General features: G+C 41.1%; 2 protein-coding genes across 2 annotated transcripts; one reads left to right on the forward strand and one right to left on the reverse strand.

Annotated features, from left to right (window-relative positions):
* Positions 1 to 2,464: 2,464 nt before the first annotated feature.
* On the forward strand, positions 2,465 to 14,977 carry miox (myo-inositol oxygenase; the record flags this gene model as incomplete). The annotated part of the gene is made up of 11 exons (XM_079223314.1): positions 2,465 to 2,568; positions 7,217 to 7,499; positions 11,937 to 12,017; positions 12,713 to 12,793; positions 13,229 to 13,391; positions 13,577 to 13,644; positions 13,993 to 14,102; positions 14,305 to 14,372; positions 14,505 to 14,554; positions 14,675 to 14,787; positions 14,869 to 14,977. 11 exons carry the CDS (start codon positions 2,465 to 2,467, stop codon positions 14,975 to 14,977), a joined length of 1,230 nt encoding a protein of 409 aa, XP_079079440.1.
* Positions 14,978 to 15,255: 278 nt separating this feature from the next.
* Positions 15,256 to 21,704, reverse strand: lmf2a (lipase maturation factor 2a). Its single transcript, XM_079224322.1, has 14 exons — positions 21,573 to 21,704; positions 20,457 to 20,710; positions 20,333 to 20,361; positions 19,834 to 20,027; positions 19,441 to 19,619; positions 19,122 to 19,260; positions 18,676 to 18,804; positions 18,485 to 18,590; positions 18,295 to 18,391; positions 17,964 to 18,146; positions 17,520 to 17,688; positions 16,766 to 16,877; positions 16,376 to 16,484; positions 15,256 to 16,254 (listed from the first exon to the last, which is right to left on the reverse strand). The coding sequence occupies exons 1-14, from the start codon at positions 21,664 to 21,666 to the stop codon at positions 15,859 to 15,861; spliced, it is 2,190 nt and encodes a 729-aa protein (XP_079080448.1). The 5' UTR covers positions 21,667 to 21,704; the 3' UTR covers positions 15,256 to 15,858.
* Between the last annotated feature and the right edge of the window lie 112 nt (positions 21,705 to 21,816).

Consider the following 21,816-nt stretch of genomic DNA (forward strand, 5'->3'; position numbering starts at 1 on the left):
CGTCACGTTTTGCTATATTTTGCTGTATGAAATATTTTTGTTCCATCATCTGAAAAACTAAAGCCCTTTTGAGGATTTGTGCCAAAGCATCTTTGTCTGCTAAAGCGATCAGACAGAGAAGGGATGAGTCTGGATAGTGTGGACACACACACACACACACACACACACACACACACACACACACACACACACACACACACACACACACACACACACACACACACACACACACACACACTGCTCTCAGGATAGATAGGAGACGTGTTAATGCACATGTTGGACTGAGTTGAGGCTCAGTGTTGGAAACTGAGCTTACAAGGTATTACTGCAAACTGCTGAGTCACACACACACACACACACACACACACACACACACACACACACACACACACACACATCTTTAATTAAGGCCTGAAGCCACCTCCACACACAGAGCATTCTTTTAACCGGGCTCAGACTCTAAGCTTATCATCTGTGTCCTCACAAAAAAAGAATAGTTGTTACACAAGGAAAATGGGGAGAATAGGATCACTGCAAGCAGAGCCGAATTACCTTTCTGAATCCTTTTCTTTTACTTCTTTGGATGTTTGTATTTCAGGAGACATCATGACAACCATGAACCTGGTTACACAACTAGAGCAATTTCTTTGCACACAGAACATGTAATATCTGATATAAGATCAAAGTGTATGCCACATGGATTCAATGGTCATAAACCTCCCAACCTTATAAATGAAGCAAAGTCATCTCACAACCCCCTTGTCAAAGATGACCTCTATTGTAGAGTACGGGCTGTAGGCATATCAAGCAAAGACAGATTTGTACTTTTTCTTAAACTATACCATTTGGACCAATTGGACTGTTAAAAATAAAGATAATAGACAGAATCCCCAAAAGTGACGTGACTCAGATTAATCAACTAACTCCTTTTTGTGGGATCTCAACCCAAGGTTGGGAGCAATGGCTTGCAGTTTGTACTGTGACATTACCAAAATCCACATCCACATGTCAAATAACAGCTGTAAGGAGGGCAGATACACACTACTAGACAACCATATTAATTAATATACTGCCAGTGCACGGAAGTGATCCCTTATTTTTTTGTTTTTTATTGATATTGAATTCTTGGCTTGGCTTGTAAAGATAAATGTCAGTTTTTGCTGTTAACTTTAGAAATGTCACAAGAAAATTCTGCTCATATATTTTAACAAGGGCATGTGGGCATAAATCTAGATTGAAAGCTCTGACTCTACCGTTCACATTTAACATTTGATTTATCTGTTGTGCAAGAGACTTCAGAGCCAAAATCCGGAAACTTACAAAAACAATCTTATTTCATCCCTTATCATCAAAGATTTAGTGGGAGCCAATTATTGATGGATAATTGTTATTATCAGTTTCCAATCAATTGTCCACAATCACACTCACTCACACTTCAAGGTCTCGCTAATACCTTTAGACTTTCCTTTCGACCTCTTTAGCCCAAACACACTGGTCTTATAATGGCTTTGTTATTAAGTCCAAGCTGATTTAGGTTTATTTTCTTTGTTAAGCACTTTTTTAAACTGTCCTTTAACAACATGCATCCCATCCCCTTTCAACACAAACTTAGATTCAAGTCTGACTTCTCAAATTGTTAAATTAATACATTTTAATTGAATTTGAAAGCCGAATCAGGTGGCTAAAAAGATCAAATTTGTAATTTGGGTTGTGAAAAATATTTATACACATAAATACAGCAGGGAAAGGTAAGAATAAAATGTATAATAATGTACATGCCTTTCAACTAGTTTACTTACCATGATAAATACATAAAGTTATACGGCTGTAAATGAAACATGCTCACGTGGGGACTCCAGAGGGTTTTAATATGACCTCCGTTGGTTAATGATGGTTCAGTAGTTTATTTCTATGTGGGCCAAGCTCACTCTGCCCACAAATAGAAGTCCCCTGTCTGTGTTAAAAAAACAACAACCCAATGGTCACCTCAAACAAAACAAAAAGGCCAATAGAAAGAAATGACATTAACTTCAGAAGGATACATGAGAAGACTGGAGTTCTTCATGTGGTTCATTGAAGGTAAGGTTGTTGAGGACAGACAATAAGCCTTCCTCCCCCTTCTCCTCCTCCTCCTCCCTCAATCAGGCTTTATAAATGAGAGAGCAAGACTCCAGTTGCTCCCGATGTGAGCCCGAACGAGCTCCTGCGTTTTTCACTGCGTCTTTTTTTCTGCGTCTTTTCTTATTTAAAGCGAGAGGACCAGTGTGCAAAGAGGAAGGATGCAGCGGACAAGATCGATGATGCCGTCACTCATCCATACGGGACCAACTACTTCTTAAAATAACTTACAATTTGACAACTCCAGAAAAGTTTCGTTTTAAAATAAATCAATACATATATAAATATATATATTGGACTTCTGAGATCCGCCACCCCCCGGAGTGTGCGTCTCCACTGCGCCGCCATGTGTGCGTCGCTGCCAGCGTGGATGTGCCTGCTGCTCGGTTTCCTGCCTCTGGAGGTCCAGTCGCGTGCGTTGACACTGCAGAGCCTCACGCACAGACAGAGGTACCACTGCCTCACTCAACATGCACACGCGGAAACGGGAGTGGTGCTTAGTTGAAGGTGGAAAACCAACACGTTTGTTAAAGATGTGATTTTGCTCGCTTTGGCGAAGTGTGATTCAAGGAGTCATTTGAAGTGCGAGGTCAGTTTCTACAGTGTAACAGAAATTAAAGTGAAAGGCTTTTATATTTAGTCAGTATTATTCCATAATGAATTGGCGAAATCAAAGGAGGCTACATATGTTGTCTTAGTCCCGGTACTTTAGTATACATTAGTATTTTAGGATATGCACAAGATATGGTTGTGCGGATTTAGTGCTTAGTGCTGAAACAATTAATGAATCACAAACAATGCAAACAAAAGTAATGTATCAAGGAAGCGACACAAACCCTCTTCAAAGTAATGATTTGTTGTTTTTCTCTGTTTTATGTTATTATACATTTAATAGCTTTGGGACACCTTGGGAGATGGGAACATGCAATAAGCATTTGACACATGTTTTTATTTAATGATCAATTGATGAATCAAGAAAATGGATAGGTTCATCAATTATGAAAAGAATCATTAGTTCGTGAAGGGCAGCAATTGGAGAACATTAAGCGTCTGTATAGCCTTCTGGCAGTCATTAATGTGAGAAAAAGGTCCAACAGCAGAATGAGGCAATTCCTCTCAGCTGCAGGAGGTGAGACAGAGGTGAAGGTGATTTAGTGGGATTTGGGGCAATAATACCGTACATACCAAGGGGCCAAGCCGCAACCAGGCCACTCTGAGTAGACCAACACACTCTACACACACACGGTTGTAGGCTGTGATAGAAGTGGATGTCTTTTTGTGACCGAGCTCTTTAAAAATAGCTCTCACATGAAGACTCCTGCATCATCAGTTTATTTTCCAGTGGCCTTATAGTTTGTATAACATTTTACTCCCAATCATTAGCATACCTGTTAATATCAGGTTATGTTGGGTATATTTGCACAGTGGAAAGAGTAGAAATCAAGAGTGTCTTTAATATACAGTTTTGGAACAATAACAATGAATGTATCATTAATCTCTGATGTGTTACACAGTACATGCCATATATTATTTTTCTCAACTTTTTATTTTTACCTTGTTTCTCAAGTTCAATATCTGATGCTAAGTTTGAATTTGCATTCATTTTGAGGTAAGAAAAAAGCTATGAGAAGGTTTTATAGGTTGGAGCTCAGTAGGTGTCAACACAAAGTCTCTGGGTGAAGAGAAAGAGGAGAGAGGATCTCAGACTCACACTGATGGATGTAACATAATACTGCTGCTGGCACTTCACCAAATGCCTTGAAAGAAGCACTCAAAAAAGTACAGAGAAAGAGAAATGAAAGGACCCTGTTTTAATTTAGAAGAGAGAGAGAAAAGAGGAAGAGAAAATAATGAGTAGACCCATTAACAATAACTGTGAGGGAAACAGTGAGGATCTGATAGAGATAAAAAGTTTTCTTTGCGCAAAGTATTTTTGAAGAGTAACAACAGGAAAGTGTGTGTGCACGTGTGCGTTCAGTTCCTCTTTGAAGAACCCCATGCTGTGCACTAATTTAGGAGGAATGTTGGAGAAGCTCCTTTTCTCCTTGGACTCTCCACTGGTTCACAACCTGGACAACCATACAACATACAACACACACACACACACACACACACACACACACACACACACACACACACACACACACACACACACACACACACACACACAATAGACTAGAGAGTGCAGATAGAAAAGTACAGAAACAAATATGTGTGTTCACCTCAACTCATAGAGTAGTGTTATCTTGCAGTGTTGGGACAAATGTCCTAATTCAAACCTAAAAACAGACATTGCTTGCTGTCTCTATTAATCATCTCGGCCTGTCTGTGGTTCATACTGAAATATCTTGATTGAATGAATGGGCACAACGTTTGCACAGACAGGAATCCTAATTTGCTGATCCCCTGACTTCTTATCTAGCGCTACAATGAAGTTGACATTTCAGGTTTTGAGGGAAATATCCCAACAATGATTGCATGATTGTTGTGATATCTGCGACATATATTCAACGTAGGCCATCCAAAGGATAAATATGAATAACTTTGGTGAACCCCTTTTATTTCATTGAGCGCCATCATCAGGTCAAAAGTAAAATGTGTCCAATAATTTTGTTACCTGCAAAATGTAATATTTTAAACTGTGAACAAAGAATATTCTCGGCAGTACTTTGTGGTTATTAGCAAATGTTAGCATGCAAACTAAGACGGCGAACACCTCTGTCAGGTGTAACACCTGCTAAACATCAGCATGTTAGCCTAGTCATTGTGAGCATGTTAACATTTAGCTCAAAGCACCGCTGTGTTAAAATACATCCTGACAGAGTCACGAGGCTGTAGACTTTATCCTGTTACATAAACGCCTTTGACACAGACAGACACCTTTGTTAGTTCATTGCTGTATGTCGGGGGGCATTCATCTTTAAGTTGAACTGTGTTGTGTTACAGTGGCAAGCAGTTCAGTGGCCTGCATTTTTACTGGGAGGCAATTTGGCCCCAACTGCCTTTCCCTCCAGAGACATCTGTTTTAAACCTCACCACAGGTGGCATTTAAACCATGATTGTGTATGTTTTTGTGTGTGGAGAGAGAATGATGGTGGAAAATTGCACCTGAGCACACACATGTTAAGCATATATTTCAGGCTTGTTTGTATGTAGTATGTCACACATCACTTACATGTTTGTGCCCACTAGTGCCCCACCAACATCATGCCTGTGTGTGTGTTGGCAGTGACAGCTCAAGGTGTCCAGTCAGAATATAGTGATCAGAATACCACTGGGGATTAGTTTCAGGATAAAGATCATATGTTTTTATGACCCACTTTACACAGCAAACAAGCATGAACTTTAACACGCTGCATCCGTCCCTCTCTTTTATTCCATGTTGCCTCACCTCATGAATAGCCAACACTTGTGAATGGGGAAGTGTGAGTGCACACATATACAGGTACACAGTATATTTCTATTCAAATGCCACTTAAATGTTGAACAAATTCTTTAACATAACCAAAAACTAAATATCAAGTAAAAGCAATTATGCTACGTTGTTGTTTACAATATAAATTGTGACATAATTATGTTCTTATGACCCAATGTGTCTTGATTCAGGCACTTTCTGTCAGCAGTGAAAAGGGCAGGAGTGAACAGATTAACGACCGTGTTATTGTTCTGAGAATCCTACAGTTAGTGAAAGCTGTAAAGCACCATGTGCTCTTTGTCCCCTGCTACCTTGCATGATCTATACTAAGTATTGCATAATTTCATGGCCAAACAGACCGACTCTCTCTAGTGGCTGAACTCTTGAACGTCTGAGCAAGAGTGAGGGATGAATGAAAAACAAAAAAAGGATGTGAGGAAAAGAAATATGCTTAGAGAGCAGGGAGGTGAGAAAAACAGTACTTCACGCACACTCAAGGATGTGTGGTGGAGGAGCCTCTTACCACCTTCTACATTGTGCTCTGCAGCTTTCAAAGATTTGCCTGCTAAAATACTGTTGCTGATTAACTGGAAACATTTATTTTTAGTAGCCATTTTCTGTTGATCTAAAATGTCAATGATTAATGACAAAGAGACATGTAAGAGAAACAGCTCGCCACTCTTTACCTGTATTTGCAGGTAAAGATGAGTAAGCAGTACTTAGGTGCTTTAAGTGTTCAATGGAATACTTTGACGTCATAGGACATATGTTTGTTTGTTATTGTACCAATTTAATCCCCCTGAGTTCAACACAAACTTTTAGAGATGCATTTACGAGACTCAAACCCATGCAGTATTGAAAAACCTCCTCAATTGCGACGACGTATTTATGCTCCCTTGAGGTGTTTTTTTGCATTAAATAGCTGACGAAAACTCTTTTGCCGAATATATAAATATGGTTAGACGGCCAAGGCGTCTTATTTTGTTTCCAGGTCGCAACCTGAACTTCTTCTACTCTGTTTACTGACTGATTGCTGTCATACATAGCCTTTAGCGTCAACTGCTGACGAAACTATACGCTGCAACCTTATTTATTTCCTCCAAATCAAGTGATGGAAAAGTGCCTAGTTCAAATAAATATTTTGGACCCTTTAAAAGGGTCCAATTGAATGGACACAAGGCTCCTGAACTGGTCTCATATGAATGTCTGCCATATCAACTAATTTTTCAAATAATAGCTGCAGAGAGAAGAAAACCTGCAGAGAGAAGAAAACCTGACATCATTTGACCATATATACACGAAAATGTGTTAAATATATCAAATTGGCTTCCTGTGAAATCCGATATAGAGATAGTGCGGGTATGTAAGCGAACTAAAGAATCAAACCACCTGCTCACCACCCTTTGTTAATCGCTCCTTCTATCTTTCCTTCTCACTTTCTCTTTCAATCCACTCTTTCTCTGTATTGTTCCTTGAAAAAGAGAGAGAGCACAGGTCGAGTACTGGACACTCCTGCAGTACAAGCCTGACTTGCTGTGAGGCATTTCATCTGGTTTTAGCGATTCAGTTTCACTGCAGCCGACAAGCGCATGACTGCCCACCATCATATGTGAACAGGCTGTGTGCATTGCACTGCTTTGGCAGCGCATTTAAACATTTCCTCTCTCTTTCTCTGTCTCTCAGGTCTAGTTTACCCAGAACCTCTAAATACTCAAAGTCTATAAACACCGCCATCCTGCCTCCTGCATCTGATCTCTCTGCTGCCGTTGACGACCACATCGCAGAGGGAGACAGACAGATCATCTGGAGGGCCCTGCTGCACAAAGAGCCCCCGCCGAGGTTGTCCGACGCGTTGCTTGACCGAAGAGGCAGTGTGCTTCGGGAAGCGCCGGTCTGGCAGCACGGGTCACGAGGTCGTCGTCACGCCAACAGTGGTGGCGGGACAGGGCACAGCCATCTGATGAGGGTAGGGTGTGTCCTCGGCACCTGTCAGGTCCAGAACCTCAGCCATCGTCTCTACCAGCTAATTGGACAGAGTGGGCGTGAAGACTCCTCCCCCATTAACCCTCGCAGTCCTCACAGCTATGGCTAACACCACACCATGGACCTACTGATGCCTTTACCGTTGAACACTGGCAAGTCAGCCAGGTCATCGGCTGCATCAACACAGTTCGGGCCCAAAATGAGTCTTCAATGTCAGTCCTTGCAACCCCGTCTCCGAGAGAGAACGTTTGTTCCGGATAGTTTTCACAATTGCGTCGTGATGACAAATGTAATCGATGGATGGATTACGATACAATATCTGCTTGAAATATTGGATATTTTGGTCGAAAAACAGTACAATATGTTGTCAGAGAACATGTTATAGGTATGTTCAGTACTACATTACATTTAGCTGACGCTTTTATCCAAAACAACTTACATTTTTGCTCTATACGCCATAGACACAGCAACAGGGAGCAATTAGGGGTTAATTGTCTTGCTCAAGGACACAACGACATGGACTAGCAGAGCTGGGGCTCAAACCACCAACCCTCTGATTGAAAGACAGGCATGCTAACCACTTAGCCACAATTCTTTCAATTTGCTACTACATAAGTTAACAAACAACGTTTTCTTAATATATTAATATAAAAAGTAAACCATGTAGCATTTATTTTCTCCCGAAACACATTTGCTGTTCCAAATGAGAAATACAGGTGATTTCAAAGAGACAGGGTTGGTCCTTGATGTAGCATCTGATTTTGGCTGCTGAGTAGAAAAAGTATAATTATAGTTAATTATGTCTTGTGTATAATTTCTGAAGTTTTGATCGTCTCTCTCGTTGTTAATAAATTAACTTCTGGAGATCTGGGAATTTGGCAACATTGCTAAAAAAAAAAAGAAGTCATACGGAGCAAAAAACGCAGACAGAGTAATAATAAACCCTCAGATTAGCTAAACGGGGGAACAAATGGGAAAAGTAAAATTATCAGCCAAACTCTCCGTTGTAAATATCCATCACAGTCTGCAGGAAACTTGCAAGGCAGGGGTCCCAGGACAAAGAGCATATGACCCTTGCTTTGCATGTTGTATTGGTGCCACAAGATTACACGTCAACTTTCTGATTCTATTATCCCCACCATTTCAGGTGAGTTTACTTTTGGATTTAACTGCAAATAAATTGGGTTTGATAATCTGACTAAATTTGTGGCTCGTTTGATCATTTAAGAAGAATTATTGAGTTTATTGCCCCATCAGACTCTGATGTAGTGGTGATACCCTGTTTCCAGAGCTAAGTAATTAGGAGTAGGAGGTACTAAACCGGATTGTGTGTATTGTTGAACTCTACAGCCTCTAGTTCCATGGAGGCGTTGGATAACACAAATGGAATATTTCCATAGTGTTATTGGCCGTCACTGACAATTTACTGCACTGAAACTAGAGCCCTCAGTGCTTTGGCAATCATACAATAAGAACCCTTCAGACACTATGCATGACAACCAGGAAAACAAGAAATGAGAGAAGCCTCTTCCTTCTTGGCCTACCTAACTAATGTCTACTATCGTCATCAATGGTGATCCTGCTGATCTGAACCTACTTGAGCTCTGGGTTAATCCACCATGTCTCTTAAAAGGACCTTCATCTCACTGCAAACAATCAGCTTTACCTCCGTGCGAACATAAACCCAGAATAACCTCCAATCAAACCATGTTAACCCCTCACCCAAACCCCATAGAGCACACAATTAGCCAAAATAACCACTAACCCTAATCTATGATCTGTTGGGATGCTTCTTAACATCTCTGAACAAGGACAACTATACTGTTTGCTGTAGTGTAAACTGTAACTCTGTGACACATCATTTTTTTATTTTTGCCACTATTAGGTCGTTTTTTCAGCCTTAATTGCTTTAATCATTTCTAAGGCCTTGTTATATTTAGCCTTTAACCTATTCAAATGATTCACTGTGAATGTTGACTATCAAAGTGTTATTTTAAGCTTTATATTCTGTATAGGTTCTGTTTTTCTGTTTGTCAGTTCAGCATAACAGTGTAAGTAGTTCAATGTTATGATCAGTATGACTTGTACTCCTTCAAGGTACAAGTGTCCTTTTATATAACAACTGTTTTGCTTTCATCTTATACTTTGTTTTTACAATAGCAGCATTGTGTAATAAAACTCCAGTCAAACCTTCACATGTATTTTATTTGTCTAACAGTACTGTGAGGTGCTTTTTTTTTAAAATGGTAATGACCAACATAGTTTATGATTGTAAAATGTGCCTCACGCCATGTTAGTGATAATAATTCTTAATCTGGGTTTCACACACACACACACACACACACACACACACACACACACACACACACACACACACACACACACACACACACACACACACACACGCCCATAAGAGTAAATATAAGGAAAGTCAAAAGTCAGAACCGGCCTCATTTAAAAAACAACAACTGTAAATGTCTGTTATGTTGGTGTACTATGACATGAATTGCCCAACACCCTGCAGTTTGTCCTGCATGACTTAAAAATTGCCAGAACATGTTTTTTATTCTTTCTCCAAAAACATCAAGTCGCCTATTACTTTATGTTTTTGCCTATCATTAGTAGAAGATAGGTGTCAATAGCCACCTGTTGACACCTATTTACCACCGCAGTTAAAAATACCTGGTAAAATACCTAGTGGGTAATAAATACCGAAACAGATATATATGGAACTGAACATCTATCTAACCATGAGGTGGGAGTGATGTTTATGTTTGATAGACAAAAGTGAAAGTGAAAGTAAATTATCTTTAGTCCCCACAATCAGACGAGTTTAGGACACAATCTCGTGTCGTGCAATTCAGTTCACCTTCGAAATTAGTTTACAATGACTCCATCATGCACATTTAAACATCACTCACTTATAGGAAATAACAAACTTTAGTTATTTTTACGCAATAATACAAAATTCAATGGAAAAATCCTGTTGGCCTTTAGTCGAACCAGTGCAATGACAACTTTCCGGTTGGCTGATAACAATTTGACACCCCTCCCTGCAGCACTATTGTTGTACATCCATGCACTTTATAGCAAGTGAATGCCACTTTAGGTTATGTTCTCTGAACTGAGCTGTACAGCTCAACAGGTCCCGCCCACTTATTGAAGTAAAAAAATCCCATTTATTTATTCACTCCACTGGTGTATCAGAAAATCCGAGAGCTGTAAGCATGGAACCAAGCCAACCAACTACGATGAATTGTGACCAAAAAACCTACTCACTCTATTAACCATTGCAAACAGCAACTCGTGGCCTCTGGAAACTCCAGAAAAACCTTTAATCAAACCGTTGTCGATCTAAAGTTAAGATAGATTATGCAACTGCATGCTTTATTGCTCGCATCAAATATTTTCAGAAACATATTTTGGTAAAGTAGTTCCGTAACATTAGAGAACATTTTTTGGTCCGTTTTTAAATCCAGGAGCAGACCAGTAGGAGTCCTCGCCGTAGTTACATTTTAAGATCGCAGGTAGTGTAGTACTTTGTGCTGACTTCGCAAATAAAATTCTGTCTAGTAATCAAAATCCTCGATTCTGAAAATGAATGGGATTTTCATTTTATAGAACCTCACTATTGAGATCTTTACACAGTGGACTGTAGCATGTCGTATTAATGGAGAGCTGTTTCACTAGATTACCTTCTAAGATGTAAGATGTATGATTGTAAAGTTACACATTTGGAAGAATTGAGTTCACAGATGTTTTTCCTTTCTTTTTCAGAACCACAACGTTGTAATCTCCCTACATTGGAAATTAAAGTATCTTCTCAGAAACGATTTTCTGGTCCGAGTCATCTTTTCCCCATATTTGTCCAATCCAAACCAGTCTGTTTACGAATCCTCACAAATATGTTTGAAAAGAAACAACTAAACTTTGGAATAAACAAAGAACTACCGAGTCATCCTACGTCAGACCGAATTTGCTAAGGATTGCGACACGCACACACACACACACACACACACACACACACACACACACACACACACACACACACACACACACACACACAAACACACGCACACACATACGCACACGCACACGAAAACACGCGTGCGCGCGCACACATGCCCATTAGTGAGGTGTGGTTAAAGTGTGACTAGATATTGGTGGACACTTTATGCCGTCTAACAGTGCAGATCGAAAGCATTACAGTGTAAACGGGCAGGATATACACAGACAGGAGAAACTCAGCCATGAGTGTCATTGATATCGTATGTGTGGTTTTAATACATAAAAATGCTTTCACTTTTACTTTTTAACTTTAAAAAAAAGATATATTTGAACTACTTATACTTTATTTTATTTCAGAAGCATGTATGTTATTTATCTTTGTAAATGCAGTTGTCTGTTATTTTAAATGCAGGGTCCAGACCCGTCTCTGGCATATAGGCCAGATGTGGAGATGATTCAAACTAAAGAAAAGCAAGACTACAGAAACTTTGAGGTAAGCATTCAAAACTCCTCTTACTCAGAGCTCAACTGTTTATGTGGAGAGAAGGGAGGAAGGTATCTGACCGCATACGTTGTTAAAAAAAAATGCTTATTTTTCACAATTGTCTCAATCATAATGAGGGGTGGGGTATTTTCCCTTATTTTCCATGTAGACCAAGGATTTACTTACACATGTTGGAAGAACGGTATTTCAAAACATTGCTGAGTCTCTATTAATGAAGACGTGCAAAACCGGTACTTTCATTTTCACTGGTCATGTGGTTCACAGTGGTGCATCTTTCTCTTCATTCTTATAATATTTTATAGTAATAGAATAGATTTTAAACATTTTACACTGAAGCGTTGAGGGATGTATTGCTTTTGAAAACTCAAATTAAAAAAACATTGTAAAGATGGGCTACATTATTGGTGGGTTCAGTGTAAATGCGACCAGAATAAAAAATCGACACTTGTTGCCACGTATACATCTGAAATTTTCACCTTGTTTTGTTTCACTGCTACACATTGTTGTGTGTGCCACAAAGAGCAGTGAAGGAGGGTGTTATTCATTCATGTAATACTTTGAACCATAGGTCACTAACAAAATACATTTCAGCCATAAAATATTTGGGGAGTTACTCAATAACATTTTATAAACCGAGATGCTGTAAATCCTTTGACGTGTGTGCATGTCTGTGTGCGTTTCAGAGTGGGAGTCTGATCGACCGTGTGTTCAACACATACAAGCTTATGCACACCAATCAGACGCTGGACTTTGTGAAACAAAAGGTTCGTAAATCAGGAATAAAAACAGCAAGTGCACAGACATTTTGAAGATATTTGGGGGGCAGACTTTGTATTTTGTGAATTTCTGTTTTGCTCTGAATGACGTGTCAGACTGAGCAAACAACAGCCACCCACTCCTCTGAGGTGAAGGCCAAAGATAAAGGGGCCAATAGATTTCTGGACTCAATGTTGTTATATTAACGTCATTTGCACTTCTCTCAAAGGTTACATTGTTCCGTTTTATATACAGTATGTGACCCAGCTACAACTTTCCATATCACATGAACTGCAAATTACTGGCAGACAATACTGCTCTGCTCAATACTTAATCTGAAAATTCAACAGACACCAATAATTTAAAAGGTTTTCAGGAGCTTTCCTCGCAAGCTTGAGAAAGTAAACCTCCACAGTAATGCTGTGGTTCTTACCTCCCTAAAGCACTCCGTATGGGCCGGCTGCAACCACACCCAGATGAGGATGATGGACGGCGTCATGTCTCTAGACAAGCTGGTGGACGAGTCTGATCCTGATGTGGACTTCCCAAACTCCTTCCATGCCTTCCAGACTGCTGAGGGCATCCGCCGGGAACACCCAGACAACGGTACCCATACAGGGAGACACAAAAAAAGCACACGCACGCACATGCACACACACACACGCACACACACGCACACACGCACACACACGCACACGCACGCACACGCACACACATATGCACACACATATGCACACACAGTGTACAAGTACTTACATAAGCAGAAATCTGTACTTACTATCCCTCCCCAGACTGGTTCCACTTGGTGGGTCTGATCCATGATGTTGGGAAGACAATGGCTTTTTGGGACGAACCCCAGGTTCGTACACCCACTTGTGCCATTACAGTTCCATTAGGATGCTTGAACTTTAAACAACACTCAGGAATATGATTTCCTACCTTAAAGTCCCACATTTTTAAGATTTGCTTCACCTCAAGCTGAGGTTTTTGTTTTGATGTCTAAGTATTTTTTTGTCTTCCCAATACTCTCACTGTTATTTTTAAGACTCCTCTTCAATCCTTTTTGTCTCTTTATCCAAGGTATGCTTGAACTCTGTTTTGATAATTATTCTTGCAATACTGCCTGACTTAATTTAAAATGTTATATAATGTATATATGGAAAGATATAATTCATTCTCATAGCAAACTTGTGTGCGTGCTTTGCAGTGGGCCGTAGTAGGCGACACCTTCCCAGTGGGCTGTAAGTTTCAAAACTCCATCGTGTTCAGAGGCAATACCTTCCTGGATAACCCAGATGAGAAAAACCCCAACTACACGTTAGTACTTGTTATGTGACATTAACATCAAGGTGTTCACACTTTTGCAACACTTTTTCTGTCAGGTTTGGCATTCTACAATGTAAATAAAACTCTGTACTGTGCTATCCCCGTTTATTTCAGTCCTACAACTGTCAACGTTTTTAAAGTACTGGGTATTTGCCCTGTTACATAATTACTTTCCTTGTTTTCCACTCTTTAGCACTGAATACGGGATCTATGAATCAAACTGTGGGCTTGACAAAGTCCACATGTCCTGGGGCCATGACGGTAAGAGACGTCCTCACATTCAGACACACGCAAACATCCAAGACACCTTTTACAAGAAGGAAACGTGTCATGGCATTGAAGAGCCTGGTTATCTATGCTACTATATCTGAACTCTTACATCGTTGTTTTCAGAGTATCTCTACAGAGTTCTGAAGTTCAACAACTGCTCAATCCCAGAGCAGGTTAGTAAATAATTACATTGAAAACTCAAAAATTAGAGTCCGCAATGATTTTCTCTCACCTGCAGTGCTTACTGTACAGGCTCAGTTTACAGGCTCATCTTTTTTTCGGTCTCTCTTTAGGGGTTGTACATGATTCGCTTCCATTCATTCTACCCCTGGCACTCCCACGGAGACTACATGCACCTCTGCAATGAGAAAGACCTGAGCATGCTGCCCTGGGTCCAGCAGTTCAAGTGAGTTCCTCCTCTCTCATGTGCACATTATCACGGTACTCTGCTTTGACCTGAAGATGCATTTTTACACCTTGTCAACAGCAAATTTGACTTGTACACAAAGACCACCGAGCTGCCCGACATCGACCAGCTGAAGCCGTATTACCAATCTCTGATCGACAAGTACTGTCCTGGAATACTGAAGTGGTGAAACAGACAACACTGACTTCAACACTATATAGAAACAGAGGGCAATTACATTAATCACTCAATGAGTAACTCAATGATTTGTCATGTTGCTTTATAACAATAGTAATAACAAAACAGGGTTGAGTGTCTCCTGTATACATGTATTACTAATCATATACAAACAACTCAAATTATTAAAATGACATAGATATAGCTTGTGACTGTTCCACATTTCAGATGAAAAGAAATTCAAGAAAAGCATTTATATATTTTTTTCTATTATTCTACTTTAATGTGTGACAAAAATATGTTTTTAAATACATCAATTTGTGTGATGTTTCATTTCTAATATTAACAGAAACAAAAGACACATTTGTGGGAAAAAAAAGAAAGAAAGTGCAGAGTTGTTTCAGTTCATTACATACAGCAAGAGGCAAGGGACCACGGTAATGAGAAGAAAAAAAAGGCACACACGTACAATGGTGTGCAACACAAACAGAAGACAAAGAATAACACAAACAACACACATTTACTCTCCTGAATACACAGAGGTTGTCTTTTATTGTACATTTTATATTTCTCTCTTCTTTCAATGTGATTTGACCTGCTGCCCAGATTAAATGTTTAACATGTCTGGAACAAAACCAGGAAGGTTTTAAAATTCCGAAACATCTGGCAAAGATCGACGTAGACAAGTGATTTATGTAAAATGTAGTGCAGTAGTGTGTAGGTGGGACAAGGTAAATAAACTTGTTTTCCATAATTGGTTGATCAGGAATTACAAATATACACAGAACAAATTATTTGGTCATTTTGGTTAAATTTCATTAAGGCAGGTGGTGATAACTTCCCCTTTCATTTCCACCCCTCATCTTCCTCCGCATCTTCCACCTCCTCCCGTGCCTAGTCCTCTTCGTCATCAGCAACAGTGTCTTTCTCCTCTCGTTTGCCCTCCATCTCATCTTCACTGCCGTCTCCATCTTCTTCTTCCCCCCCCTCCTCCTCCTCCTCCTCCTCCTCGTCCTCCGTGGTCTGCTGTTCATCCGGCTTCCCAGAATGCTCTGCAGAGCCTTCAGGTACATTTTCAGTGCATTTGTTCACAGTGGCCTCATGAGTGAGTGGGGTCTTTTCTGGGTGGTTACTCCGGTTTTGCAATCCCTGGAGCAGGCAGAGGGTGGCGCTGCAGGCAATAAGTGTCCAGATAAGTATGTGAGTAGGAACACCTCTGGCCTGAGAGCGCACCCACCTGACCGCTTGGGCAACAGTGGTGTTGGACATACGACTTGGAGGCGATTTGTCCTACAGACAAATAAAGACGAACATGAATCAATATTCCATAGATTAAAGAATGAAAAGATACAAATCCTCCTTCCCTTGTTTTTGATCTTTTTTAATTATACGTTTTTAAAGATGAATTTACCTTGAGTCCATACTGACTGAGCATGCTCTCCAAGAAGGTGTTGCCCAGGTGCACTGTGGGATAGAATTCCTCATCATAAACCCTCCTCCACCAACGCTGTGGGTAGGACCTGTCAATAAAGACCAGTCAAACAGTAAATATCCTGATATTTTAACCAAGAAGAATAAGAAAAATAAAGTGAAACAGCTTTCTAAACTTATTATTTTTAAATAGTGATAGAACCGCTCACATATAACCATGTTGGTCGCTGTTTATTGAGTTTGAAAATCGTGGTAATGTCTGAACATGTGCCGAGTGACATCTTTCAGTGCACACAGACAAGAACAGTTTCTTCATTGCATACACACACACAGAGAGAGAGACAGACAGTGAGAGAGAGAGAGCACTGACCCGTCAGCCTTTGGTTCAGTAAACCAGTATCTGTAGCGGTGGGCTCGGAGGTAGGCAGGAGGCTGCTGGTGGAACGGATACTGCGATACATCTGTCTGGATCAACTCTATCACTGCAGAACATAAAGCAAAGCTTTCAGAGATCTGGTTGTACTTAAAAACAAACACTGCTTTCTTTTTAATGGTATCTTAACACCATCATTATGGGTAGAAATCCAAGTACCTGAAGATTGTATGATTCTGCTGTGTCCCAGACCAACATCCCATCAGAGATAGTTGAAAAATGTATAAACAATAAGTCATAATAACTTTTATTTTGTTTTCATCAAAGTGAAGTTGGCACAGCAGTGTGGGTGGGCATTAGTGTCTGAAATATTTCCTGAAAGTACCACTAGATGTCACCAAAGATAGGTTTCTGCACACGTTGGCTTCTAGTGCAACCAGTGAGAAACAGCTATTTAACCTGTTACTTCACAGACAGTGTGAGCAGCACCAATGCAGTAATCTGGCGCTAGATTCATTTATTCACAGAGGGCTTTTTCAATAAGATAATAATGGTACGTTATACCGCTACTTTGAGTTTGGTGAGAAGAAATGCAGTCATTGAAAACTGTCGACTCTCAAGTGAGCTTGAGACATTGTAAGCATGTTACGTTTTTTGCTCTATTTGAGTCTTTGGTGAATTTTCATTAAGGGAGATAAAAAGGTTACAGAAAACATAGTAAGAAATAAATTGTAGCACTGAGGCTGTTTACCATCGCTTTTGCCCTGCAGCAGTCGGTACATGAGGCTGGTGAACCATGGAGCCTGTGTCTGATCCCCGAGGGCGGCAAACCACATTTGCCAGTCCAACCTGGGCTGGTGAGGTGTCACTGCAGCAAGAGGTGCACTTAGGTTGCCGGGCTTATACATAAACTCAATCTCCTAAAAAAAGAAAAAAGAAACATACCGAGAGGAACAACTTACTTATTACAGTGTAGCAGGACAATCTGCACAACTGTAAATAAATATTTTTTTCAGTACTGCCTCCATCGTATTATTATTGAACAGTTAGAAATTGTGCAAACCAGGAGCACAGTATGCAGCATATTTAAATAAAATTACCGTCGCAGTCCTGTCATCATTAACAGTCATATTTATATCGTTCATGATAACTAACTTTCTCTCTCTCTCTCTCACTCACTCTCTCTCTCTCTCACCGTCCACGAGACTGCGTCGTAGCTTCCTTCGATGACAACCTCTGGCCGTCCACTGACCCCGGTCATCCTTCTGAACAGTCCGTACGAGTTGACCAGCTGGTAGCGATCCACCACCTCATAGGCCCGACGCACTCCCGGCCACAACCTGGCATTAGAGTCATACTCTATGTAGGTGAATGGCACCTGGGAACAGAAGAACATAGTCAACATAAAGAGTGATAGCAACAAGGTTTAATGCAACATTTCTGATCAAGTAAAAAGGTTCAAATGCATGATTATTTAACTTGATGATATGAAGTTTAATCAATACGGTATTTCCAACAACACCCACCAGGCTAATAGTGAACATGGCAGCGGCGGCAGTGGCAAACACGGTCCACTGGATAGTTCCCCAAAACCTCTTCAGGAAACCCGAGACACATGCGCACCTAGAAAAGCACATTACGTATCCTATGTTTGTACTACAACATGCAATACAGAGAATGCAACATGATCAAGCACCCACACAGGCAGAGTCCTACCTGAACATGGCTGTGACCATCTCCCAGGTGAGAGAGAGGACACCGATCCAGATAGAGGGGATAGTAACAGTCTTCAGAAACTGGTTAAACTGGTGGTATGTGAATGCTGAAAGGACACAAATGTAAACAATGAACTGCAAAATTAAATTGCTACTCTGGAAATAAATGTACACACGCATACACGCACACACCTGTCCTAGAGGAGATGCTGTTCTTCGTTGTATCTGGCTTCAGGTCAAAGCATACAACTGATCCGAAGATCATGAGAGACCAGACTGTGAGCTCCAGCAGGTACAACAGCCACGACCACAGCTTGGAGTCTGAGCAGATCAAAGAGAGAACGTGATGATGCTCTGGTAAACTTAGGCTTTCAATGTGTGTTCTCAGGCAGGATTCAGATGTTTTCTTTAATTTAAAATGGAAAACTTTTCCAATCAGTGAGTTTACCCATTGTGAAGGTGATAGTTAAATATGCTGTCTGAATCCATAGTTGTGCAAAATCACTTAGCAAATGTGTATCTTGAATCGTTATTATTGAAGCAATTCAGAAACTTTAAAAGACAGACACTGATTTTGCTCATTTTTAGACTTTACATAAGTATATCCTGCAAATGTATCCAGAAAATGTTTATCACACCATTGTTGCTGATCTTGTCTGCCTTGCGCCGCCAGAAGTTTACATGCTGGTCGTCCAGAAGCGACAGACAGAGGGCCAAAGTCAGCAGGTTGAAGAAATTGTAGTTGCCAGTCAAAATGATGAGCACTTGAAGAAACACCTACACAAAAAAAACAAGCAAACAAATTAACCAATAATTCACACAACCGGGCAGACATTTGAGAATGGTGAAAGATTCTATTCTATCTTTTTTTTTATTATAAAGCACAAGGCTTTGCAAGCATCCCTTGCTATTAGATTGGCCAATTGTAGATTTCAGAGCATTTGGATTTCTACCCACCTGCAGGTAAAAAGCCCCAAGTCGGAGTCTGCGCAGTGGGCTGAAGAAAAGCAGCGGTGCAGCAATCTCAATAGTGAAGGTCCCCACCACACTCAGCTTCTGCCACCACACCGGCAACTGGTGAGCAAACCAGGCCAGCTGGGTGGGGATGCACTGAGTCTCATAGTGATACGTCAGAGCTGTTCAATGCACAGTGGAAAAGAAATGTAATAAACTAGACAAGAGCCTGAAAGCTCACTTACAACAGGAACAATGAAACCAGTAACATTTAAATGTACTGATGTCAGTTACAGTGGTTGAGATTTGCAGTTTTCAAATTCTAGTAATGTCCTTCCTTCAACACATAAGCGAGAAACCCACTCTTCATTTACCACTACAGACTCCCATACATACCTGTGAGGCCCCACCATGTTGGACAACGAGATGTGAGTTTCACCACTCCAGAGGCAAACATGAGCCTGAAGAGCAACCAGCGGAGCAGCCAGAAGGTCACACGGTCATGCTCTCTGACCCCTCGGGACCCTCTGATCAAGGTCAGTGGGGCAACAAGGATACAGAGGAACCCCACCTCCAGAAGCAAGTTGTCCCTGGACAGCGATGAGTAGAAGGAGCAACAGAAAACAATGAATCAATGGCGAAAGTGGCAAGTAAAGAACAGACAGAGAGGACAAGGGAACCAGGGTTGTCATACTAGTGTATTGGTGTCTACAGTGTTGTTGCACAGCAGCAGAGACAAACATTACTAAGATGTTACTAAACAGTGGACTGAGGATGACAAACCATTCGGCAAACTGCCAAAACTATCTTGGGAGCCAATAACCAGCTGCTATTCATAACACTATTCTGTTAATTACAATAAATAAATATAAAGATCTACAAAGTCATCGCTCACCATTGGAAGTAGAGAAACACCTGGCCCACCTGTAATTAGAAAACAAAAATGGCCAGTGAAAGAAGGGACACCATGACAGCAAAGTGGGACAGAAATCTGGGTCCAGTGGAAACTGTAAACACACCTGGTACATGGACAGGTACAAGGCCCAAAGGCAGAAAAACACCACGCTGTCTCGGAGAGCCTCCACCAGAATGGCGGCGAGGCTCAGAGCGGCGCCTACAAGACACAGCAGCTCCATGGCAGTGTGTGTGTCCAGGCCGAGCTGAGGTCCCAGCCACAGCAGGGTGGGAGAGGACAGCAGCAGTTCCCCGAGAGACTTGCCACCGTGTCGCAGCTGCCAACGAGCAGGCAACAGCCCATCATTACCATAGAGACCTAGAAATAGACATACGCATGGGGAGAACAATGTAAATTAACCTCAACCGTATTGGATTGATTCACATCATTGATAGAAATAGACATACGCATGGGGAGAACAATGTAAATTAACATCAACAGTATTGGATTGATTCACATCATTGATATATGCACATTAAGCCATTCATGTGTTCATTCATGATTCCTTGGCATTTGTTATATTTCTCCACTCATTTATGTTTTGTTTAATTCTTCAACTGCCTGTATCGGTCAATTGATCAGTAACTGTCTGGCACAGACAAGCTTGGGGGGGAAAGTTGCTAGATATACAGAACGAAAGTTTGGCGTATTGTAAATATAATGTATTGCAACATGTATTTTGTATACAAGTGTGTGTCCAACACCAAGGAATATAAAGTCAGACTGTGTCATTCATTCACCAATTCCAAGTTTTCAAACGTTGAACATATATTTCTGGAATGGCGAGTGCGCATTTGGGAAAACCAAAGAATGTTGGCCTAAAGGCAAATGCACCAAATAAAATTCCTTAAAAACACATGGGCGTAGGCGAGGTCTTTCGGACTTCTGCTGGGGGACCTCAACAGATACAAACAGAGGGGTTGTGGGTGTTGTACTGTATTGTACTTGATATTACTACCAAGCGCGCATGCTTCCAACAGGTCGGGTCTCTCAGCGGCTGTTAGTTCGTAAAGTTACCCAGGAGCAGGTCACCCTCACGGGGTGCAGCCCAGAGAAACGTCTTCTCCCCCAAGGGGAGGAAACACAGCGCCAAGTCCCCAGCTAACAAGCTAACACATAGCAGTTAGTAGTAAATTAACTGAGCTAGCGTCCACACAGTGAGCAGAGTTGTGAATATCACCTGGTATCTGCACATAGAGAGACACAAATGCTGCGAAGTAGATGACCGCCATGCTCCAGAGGAACATGCGCCGCGGCAGGATGATTTCGCCCATGTCTGGGCCGAGCTGCTGGGTGAGACAGCCGCTGCTTTCGCCGCAGTTGACTTCTGTCTGCTCCTGTAGCAGCAGGACGGGAAGCGGCCGGGGATTAAAATATAGCCCGGAGACACGTAGAGACCGAGCGGTTTGGTGCGCAGTTCACAC

This window comes from Taurulus bubalis (assembly GCF_910589615.1).
Source record: "Taurulus bubalis genome assembly, chromosome: 9".
Classification (NCBI taxonomy): Eukaryota; Metazoa; Chordata; class Actinopteri; order Perciformes; family Cottidae; genus Taurulus; species Taurulus bubalis.